The sequence below is a fragment of the Rhinopithecus bieti genome, unplaced genomic scaffold (genome assembly GCF_001698545.2).
Source record: "Rhinopithecus bieti isolate Rb0 unplaced genomic scaffold, ASM169854v2 scaffold_56979, whole genome shotgun sequence".
NCBI classification, from domain to species: Eukaryota; Metazoa; Chordata; class Mammalia; order Primates; family Cercopithecidae; genus Rhinopithecus; species Rhinopithecus bieti.
Window position 1 is genome coordinate 413,179 of NW_016822352.1, and position 9,575 is coordinate 422,753.

General features: G+C 47.5%; 1 protein-coding gene and 1 long non-coding RNA gene across 2 annotated transcripts in view; one reads left to right on the forward strand and one right to left on the reverse strand.

Annotated features, from left to right (window-relative positions):
- LOC108521203 (uncharacterized) overlaps nt 1–9,575 on the forward strand; it is a 33,936-nt gene that overhangs the window by 7,727 nt on the left and 16,634 nt on the right. The window contains 4 exon segments of the mRNA XM_017860889.1: nt 1,996–2,151; nt 3,826–3,903; nt 5,361–5,436; nt 9,321–9,572. Of these exon segments, the coding sequence (XP_017716378.1) occupies nt 1,996–2,151; nt 3,826–3,903; nt 5,361–5,436; nt 9,321–9,572 (562 nt within the window).
- The window catches only part of LOC108521209 (uncharacterized), a 21,804-nt gene that overhangs the window by 2,324 nt on the left and 9,905 nt on the right, over nt 1–9,575 (reverse strand). Inside the window, exon 3 of the long non-coding RNA XR_001883139.1 lies at nt 6,285–6,466. This is a non-coding gene — a long non-coding RNA (uncharacterized LOC108521209). The remainder of the gene's footprint in view (nt 1–6,284; nt 6,467–9,575) is intronic.

Sequence of the window (9,575 nt, forward strand, 5' to 3'; positions counted from 1 at the left end):
ACTACAGGCGCCCGCCACCTCGCCCGGCTAGATTTTTGTATTTTTTAGTAGAGACGGGGTTTCACCGTGTTAGCCAGGATGGTCTCGATCTCCTGACCTCATGATCCACCCGTCTTGGCCTCCCAAAGTGCTGGGATTACAGGCTTGAACCACCGCGCCCAGCCGCAGCAACTGACATTTTCTTTTGGCCATATAACTTTCTGATTTCATTATGCTGAAACCACCGGAACTGGGATGAAGGACATTAACATGGCCTTGGGGTTATTTCAGACATGAGGTTCAGCCCAATCAGGTGGTGGTCTAGGGATCTCACAGGGCTTGGTTCCAAATGTGACAATGCTCCATGTGCCTAGTCACCTCCTGGACTCCTCTGAAGTGGAAATCAGAGAAAGGCATTTGCATGCAGCTGCTGCTCATTCTAGATTCCATTCCTAGATGGGAACTTACATGATGCTTGACCCTGAAGAAAAGAACTGGGTGAAAAAGAATTCATGAATTAAATCCCATTTATGATAGCCACAAACAATAAAACACATGCTAATAAATTTATTCGACAAGGTAAAAACCTCTACAAAAAAATATAAAGTTCTCATTAAAAAAAATTAAAGCAGGAAAAAACTAGAAAGATACCTCTTGTTCATACATTCAAAGAATAAATATTAAAAGGACCGTAGTACCCAGAGCAATCTACAGATTCATTCCTGTCAACATACCAGTGTCATTCTTCACCAAAATATTTAAAAATTCTAAAATTCATATAGAGCCATAAAATACCCAAAATAGCCAACTCAATTTAGAGAAAAAAGAATAAAGCTGGAGACATCACACTACCTGACTTCAAAATACACTACAAAGCTGTAGCAACCAAAACAACAAGGCACTGGCTTAAAAACAAACACATAGACGATGGAATAGAGCAAAGAACCTAGAAATAAATCCAGAAATTGACAGCCAGCTAATTATCAACAAACATGCCAAGAACATATATTGGGGAAAGGACAGTTTTTTCAGTAAATGCTTTGGCATAACTGGATATCCACATGTAGAGAAACAAAATGCAACCACTGTCTCTCACGATATGCAAAATCTACTCAAGACGGAATAAGACCTAAAGTAAGACCTGAAACTATGAAACCGTAGAAGAAAGTACAGAGGAAATGCTTCAAGACATTGGTCTAAGCAAACATTCTATCAATAAAACCTTAAAAGCATAGAAAACAAATGCAGAAGTAGACAAATGGGTATATCAAACTAAAAAGCTTCTGCAGAGCTCAGGGAACAACCAACAGTGTCATGACCTACAGAAGCAGGGAGAAACATTCGTTACCTATTCCTCTAACAAGGGTTCGATCATCAGAATATATGAGGAACTCAAACAGCTCAGAGGCTTTGATGGAGAAATGAAGAGAAGGTGCTGCTACGTAGAGAAATAAAGAAGTCAGAAGGAGGAAGTTTGGGAGGAACAAACCACACTTTCCAGGTACTGGGAGGTTCTGCTTCTCTCTCTGACTCAGTTAACTGTCTTAAACACACCTCCTTCCGTCTCCTTCCCCCATGGGGTCATTGCTCCTGTGATGGCCCTGTTGGTTCCTCTTGTCAATCAAGTCACAGAATGGAAGACCTTTCATTTCCTCAGCATCTTCCTCTTCACACACGATGAACAAATCCACACCATTCTATCCCAGAGCGCTTCTTATCATTGTCTCCTGTCCAATGCTACAGTTCAAGCTTAGCCGGTTTCCTCAGCTTAACACTTCACGGATTGTGGCAGCATAATTCCAATCCCTGCCTCTATCTCTGGGCAGGTTTCCCATTAATACTGCAGAAGCCCCCATTCTGTGCAATGAGACACAGTGACACACCAGAAACCCACTCCAGCCTGGCCCCTGGAGGATTTGAATTGAGATTGGAACTCTGCAGAGTTGCCAGGAACGTGATTTCACACATCCTCTTGTAGGAAATCCATAACCACTATCACCAAGTGGTCATTTCCAGCATCTCGGGGTGTAGGGGACGCCGGCTGGTGGCAGATCATGTGGCAACTCTATGGAGATCTTATGAAGAACCTATGGAGGTCCTGTGAAGATCCTATGGAGATGCTATGGAGGTCCTATGGAGATCCTATGAAGATCCCAGGGAGGTCCCGTGGAGGTCCTATGGAGGCCCTGTGAAGATCCTATGGAGAACCTATGGAGGTCCTGTGGATGTCTTATGGAAATCCTATGGACGTCCTGTGGAGGTCCTATTGAGATTCTATGAAGGTCCTGTGGAGGTCCTATGGAGAACTATGGAAGTCCTATGAAAGTCCTATGGAGATCCTATGGAGGTCCTGTTGAGATTCTGTGGAGGTCCTGTGGAAATCCTATTGAGATTCTAGGGAGGTCCCGGCCGGGCACGGTGGCTCAAGCCTGTAATCCCAGCACTTTGGGAGGCTGAGACGGGCAGATCACGAGGTCAGGAGATCGAGACCATCTTGGCTAACATGGTGAAACCCCGTCTCTACTAAAAAATACAAAAAAAAAAAAACCGGGCGAGGTGGCGGGCGCCTGTAGTCCCAGCTACTCGGGAGGCTGAGGCAGGAGAATGGCATAAACCCAGGAGGTGGAGCTTGCAGTGAGCTCAGAGCCGGCCACTGCACTCCAGCCTGGGTGACAGAGCGAGACTCCGTCTCAAAAAAAAAAAGAGAGATTCTAGGGAGGTCGCATGGAGGTCCTATGGAGAACCTATGGAGGTCCCATGGAGGTCCTATCGAGATTCTGTGGAGGTCCTGTGGATAGGTCCTATTGAGATTCTATAGAGGTCCTGTGGAGGTCCTATGGAGAACCTATGGAGGTCCTATGAAAGTCCTATAGAGATCCTATGGAGGTCCCATGGAGGTCCTATTGAGATTCTGTGGAGGTCCTGTGGAGGTCCTAGGAGAACCTGTAAAGGTCCTATGAAAGTCCTGTGGAGATCCTATGGAGGTCCCATGGAGGTCCCATTGAGATTCTATAGAGGTCTTGCAGATCCTATGGAGATTCTAGCACTTTTCCATGCATTAGCTTAGGAAATAGACTTGGAGATTCAGGATAGGAAGTCCAAGGCCAGCACTATGTTTTCTGAGGAAACTCAAAGTAAATAGTTTCATGTTCCAGAAGAAGCCCAAATCTTATATGGCTGTTAGGGACACATAAGCATCATCTTCACACACAATGAACAAACTTCACATGCTTCTTCATGCACTTCTTCCTCAGTAAGGCACAGAGACACGAGCAGAAAGAAAGTCGGTCAAGGAAAACAAAGCCTATGACTGGCAGCCAGCTAGGCAGACACACATACAACACAGACACACACACACACAAACACACACACACACACAGTCAGTATCCTACAGATAAAACTGAGATGAGCCGGGCGCGGTGGCTCAAGCCTGTAATCCCAGCACTTTGGGAGGCCGAGACGGGCGGATCACGAGGTCAGGAGATCGAGACCATCCTGGCTAACATGGTGAAACCCCGTCTCTACTAAAACTACAAAAAACTAGCCGGGCGATATGGCGGCGCCTGTAGTCCCAGCTACTCGGGAGGCTGAGACAGGAGAATGGCGTGAACCCGGGAGGCGGAGCTTGCAGTGAGCTGAGATCCGGCCACAGCACTCCAGCCTGGGTGACAGAGCGAGACTCCGTCTCAAAAAAAAAAAAAAAAAAAAAAAACTGAGATGAAAACAGACGCGAGCAGACATGCAGAGTACTCCTCAGTACAAAGAAAAAAAAAATACTTTTTTCCTGCCCTGTGCATAGTGTTAGCATGTCTTGTGCTCTACAATCAAAAACTCTTTTCTCTCCAGATGTCTACAAGAAACTTTCCCTCTCAGCCCAGCTGTGCCCCCTAGTGAGTAAGCTTGGAGAGAACGTGACCCTGTTCGGCAACTCTGGAAGCTCATTTTACCTGTGCCTTCTAACCAGGAAGGGGAGGCCCCTGGACACTGGCTCACTGGGATGCAGAGACACAGTGGGGCCTTCAGGCCAGCTTCCCTCTGGGTCTTGGGGCTGGTGATGGGACCTGTAGATGCTGCAGCTCTCTGCCGATGACTCCGCCTGTGAGTGCTCAGTCCTGAGTGACCCACTGCACCTGTTATGGGGGGAGCTCATGCCTGCTGCATGCCCTGCGAAACACTAAATCATGGAGCCATGTCTAAGGGACAGCCTGCTGGACACATGGGGATTTTAGGAATCCTGGATGCCCAAGACCACGGGAACGTACCTCCTGCATCAGCATGACCCAGACGTGAGACATGGAATCAAAGGAGATCATTTTGGACCTTTAAGATTGGACTTCCTCACTGAATTTGGGGCCAGCATGGGCCCTGTAGGCCCTTTGTTTTGGCCAAATTATCCCATTTGGAACAGCTGTATTTACCCAATACCTGTACCCCTACTGTATCTAGGAAGTAACTAGCTTGCTTTTTGTTTTACAGGCTCATAGGCAGAAGGGACGTGTTTGTCTTGCAATTCCCCTGCCTCAGCCTCCCAAAGTGCCGGGATTACAGGTGGGAGCCACGGAGCGCCGCCTTGATAGGTCACATTTTGATTATGCATCCACCAATTGCTAAACAATGGGGTCATTTTCCCTATTTACCTATTGTGAAAAATGACACAAAACAACACACATTTTATATGATTCCATTTATATGAAATATCCAGAGTATGCAAATCCATAGAAACAGAAGGTGTGTTCCTGATTCTTAAGCTGAGGGACAAAGAGAATTTGGACGATGACTCAGGGGCTTTCTTTCTCGGGTCATGGAAATGATCTGGAATTAGATAGAGGTGGTGATTGCGCCAAAAAACACTGATTTCTACACCTTAAAATGGTGCGAATTCTATCCCATAAGTAAATAAACAAACAAATACTTAATCTATATCCAGGTCTCTGCCTAGGGTTTGAGAAGCTGGAGAGTTTCACCACAGCCCTAACAGAGAGGAAAACTCAGTTCAGCTCCATCGTGGAAGCTTCTCCTGAGACCATCAGAAACCTGAGCTCTAGGAGCAGCTGAGTAACCTGAATGCCAAAGAGGGGGGCACATCATGACTGGTTCCACAGAGACAGAACCCATAAGGGTGGGAGGCTGCTGTACACACTGAGGGGGGACATCAGCTAACAGTGAATGCAGGGAGCCAATGTTTTCTGCTTCCCCAGAGATCAAGACACAACTGGAGACCTAAGACAGAGGGGCACTGTGCACTCACCTGCAAGTTCTTTCCCATGGGTCTCAACTGAGCATTCACAAGACTGATTGGGAGCAAGATGGAGACCCCACATTGGTGATCAGGCAGAAAGAGCTTCCACTGTGCATGGCCTGAAATCTCATTTCCCACCCAGGTGCTTCTCTCACATGGAGGAAAAGACATAAGCCATTCGAAGAGGCTCAGATAATTCTGCCCACCTCAGATCCCAGGTAATGACTCATTGTGGCTGGAAGAAAGTGGATCATAAAATCCCTCTACCCTAGGAGGAGTGCAGAGAACAATCCTGGACCGTGATCCTAGACAAATACCATTAGAGATATGCACATTTGGAATAGGGACAGAAAACCCCTCCCCACCAAACAAATCTACCCAGTAGAATGCAGCTGCCATGAGAGCAGGGACAGAAACATGGACACGGCCCCACCCTCAAGGCCCAGGCACACAGAAACTGCCCGAGACTGAGGCTGGAGGAGGACAGGAGAAACGTCTGCTCTCGACCAGAAGCCTCTCCTGAGAAGCAAGCAGGAGCACCCACAGCTGGGGTTAGGGGACCTAAGGATCCACTGATGACTTGGTTAATGCAGTGAGCTTCAGCCGGCTCTGTTTCAGCAGTCCCAGTGCATGCTGGAGGGCCCATGAGTGTCACGGCCATGGAGCAAGAAGAAAAGGACATGCTGCCAGGTGCGGTGACTCATGCCTGTAATCCCAGCACTTTGGGAGGCCAAGGTGGGCAGATTACCTGAGGTCAGGAGTTCAAGACCAGCCTGGCCAATATGGGTGAAATCCCGTCCCTACTGAAAATACAAAAATTAGCCAGGTGTGCTGGAAGGCGCCTGTAATCCCAGCTACTCGGGAGGCTGAGGCAGGAGAATCAGGGACAGAGGTTGTAGTGAGCCAAGATCGCGCCACTGCACTCCAGCCTGGGTGACAGAGTGAAATTCCGTCTCAAAAAAAAATTTAAAAAGAATCAAAGAAAAAAAGGACATGCACGGAACCAACACCAGCGACTCCCCCTCACCAAGGACCAAGTAGCCACCACTGTCGCTGACAGTCTCACCTGTGACCAGCAGAGTGTTCACCTTTGAGTGGACCAGCGAGTCATCTGGTGGCCGCTTGACGACATGACGTGTATTCAACCAGGAGGGGGCAGCAAATCCTCCTGACCAGGATGGATGCTGGCGCTGAGACGGGTTCCTCTGAGCTCATTGCGGCCCTCCGCCAGGAAGCAGAGTCTCCCACCTGTGAAATGGAGCATCTCATGACTTAATCTCAGATCGAGGGACCTACATGCACATGAAATCAGTGTGGCAATGAGAACAGGGCCACGTGATATCCTGGGGATGACCTGAGATAGGATGCGTGCCATGTAGTGGTTGGGTGCTGCTGCGGCTGACAGAGCATCAGAATGGCCTCTTAGAGTACATGCAAGAAACAGTTTGTTGATGAGACTCTGCACTTTAGGTGCTCTCTGATGGTGTAATACACATAGATACAAAACAGAGATATAGATAGCTGTAGATAATATGCATATTCGTATGAATGAACACTAAATGATGCTATGTCTTTTTCTTCTAACATATTCGTTCTTATTTTTCTATAATGGGCTCTGCAAATGAAAATGCTATGTCTTTTCAGAGGTAGAGCACGTGGGCTGGGAAAGGAAAGGAGCGCATCATCAACAGCCCCCATCCCCACTCTTCCAGGTGACCCACTGGGGAGATAAGCACATCCTGGGCCTGCACTTTTAGGTGATTTGGAGTTAGATTATCTGCCTGGTGGAAAAGTACCACCAGGGAAGAAAATAAGGGTTACCCGAAGCCAAAAGTGATCACTTTGCCCTTTCCCTTTTCTTTTTTTCTTTTTTTGCTAACTTTAAAATGTTTATGTTTTAAAAAAAATAGTTGCTTGGTATATAGCTTTACAAAGTTTTTAATGTTTCTTTGGCAATGGAATATAAAGGAATTTTACAACTACATAAAAAAGTTACGTGTGCCTGAGAAACAGTATTTACCGTGTGTACATAGTTGACTGACAAAATTCTCTACCATCCAGCACCCTAATTAATTGATGAAATAAGCTACTTCATATCACAAGATTCCCCAAAAGAGAGGAGAAAGATACACAGGCACACACCCTCCTTGGCTCAGAACACAGTATCACGGCCCTATCTGCAGACAACCTGCAATTACCACATACAATTCAGTGATTTAAAAAAACAAAACAGGCCGGGCGCGGTGGCTCAAGCCTGTAATCCCAGCACTTTGGGAGGCCGAGACGGGCGGATCACGAGGTCAGGAGATCGAGACCATCCTGGCTAACACGGTGAAACCCCGTCTCTACTAAAGAAATACAAAACTTAGCCGGGCGATGTGGCGGGCGCCTGTAGTCCCAGCTACTTGGGAGGCTGAGGCGAGAGAATGGCGTAAACCCGGGAGGAGGAACTTGCAGTGAGCTGAGATCCGGCCACTGCACTCCAGCCTGGGAGACAGAGCGAGACTCCGTCTCAAAAAAAAAAAAAAAAAAACAAAACAAAACTTTCGGTGATGAAACAATACTTGTAAGTCCCACTGAATTACTGCTTTAGTTTCACTATACAGAAGAAATTACTCAACCTTCTGCTATTCCAAATATAGTTGATCCTCATGTCTTAAGATAAGCCTTCCTCCCCCAAAAACTGACTGCATTTTATCTCTGAAATTAAACGGAAAACAAACAAAAAACAAAACCCAGTGCTGGTGGCAAACGTACAGCGAATTCACTTCTTCATTCTTCTCAAAGACTGAAATCAATTTCCGGGACCACGAAGAGCTAGAAATTCACCTATTTTCAGAGATTTGTTTGTAGACTATGCAGCAGCTTTGTTGTCTTTCTTTCAGAAAGCAGTACCATCAATTCAGACCTTTTCGGGGCCAAAAGCTGTATTCAAAATCTATATTCAAAATCTGCAAACTCCCGGTCCCCAGAATCTGCTCTGAATCCACCACGGTGAATCCACCGTGGTCAAGGTACCACCTCTGCCACCACCAGGCCCTCTGCCTCTGTATCCTCCATGGACAAAGTGGGATTCCAAATGTTTCAGCATTTAATCTTCCTTCAGCCCAGGTTGGTCTCTGTTCTCTATCGTCATCACAAGAAATATTATCAAAGAAGGATTTAGTCTGGTCATAAGAGCAATTAGATCCAGGTGGATCTTCTTCAGCAGCACGTCCGTCACTGTTTTGGGCATCAACTCCTGAGTCTCCTTTATCTTCACCATTTCCAGGCTTCTCCCGTTTCTCAAGTTTATCTTCTTTTAATTTATTATGAAACTCTCTGCCAATCTCTTCCTTGTTGAATTGTGCATTTGGACTTTTAAAGTCCAAGTCTTTCTCAAGTTTCATTGGCCCATCTTCCCCTGCCACCCCAACGACCCCTACGCCCTCTCCTTGGTGCTGAAGGAGCACCTGGAGCTACTTGTCTCTTGTTATCATTTCTGAGTTGCTCATTTTCTGGCCTTGGAACGTGCTTCAGCTCACCTGTGCCCCTGATTCTCTATTGCTTTTTGGCTGGTAGATGGCACAGGCCTGGTTGACACAGGACTCCTTCTCCCAACAGGTGCTGGAGCAGGTAAGCAGGCCCAGGCGGTCTGCACTGCTTGTTCTATGGTTGGGCTTTTTCTCAAAGGGTCGATCTGAGCGCTTGAACGACCCTGAGATAATTGTGTTTTTAAGAGATCTTGTATCCTGTGTAAAGGGAGAACCAACCACACTACTTTGGGGCAAGGTACCACTGTTTGATATTTCTGTTTCAGAGGTCAAAGAGCTTCCAGCAACACCAACAGCACCAAACTGCTGCCCCACTAAGGAACTTGGACTGAACTGGCTGGATGTGGGCATCCTGCCCAAAGGCCCCTAAGAACCCACCGACTGCAGTGAAGAAGTCAATGAGCCTAGTGAGAACTGCAAGATAGCTGGGTCTTGAGGCAAAGAACACCGTGGTTTTGGTGGCTCCCAAACTGAGGTCTTTCACGTCACTCCCACGGAATACAATGGATTCAAAGACTCCATCTTGTGGCGGTATTGGACCATCTGGCGGTCTGTCTTCTGGACCAAAGGATCGAACTTTGGCGAGGGCTGTGGGGGAGCGTTCGGTGTCATGGTGTAGAGGATGCCCTCATAGTGGATCTCCACCTTGGACTGAGGCTGATGATTGCTGACGTCAAGGGTGCCGCCGCGGCTCCTGGCCGCTCGCAGAGAAGCAGATCCCACACCACTGCCGCCCGCTCCTCCTTCGCTTCAGACCCAACATGGCGGCGGCGCCGCTTCAGACCCAACATGGCGGCGGCGCCGCCCCCGCACGCCGCCCCGCA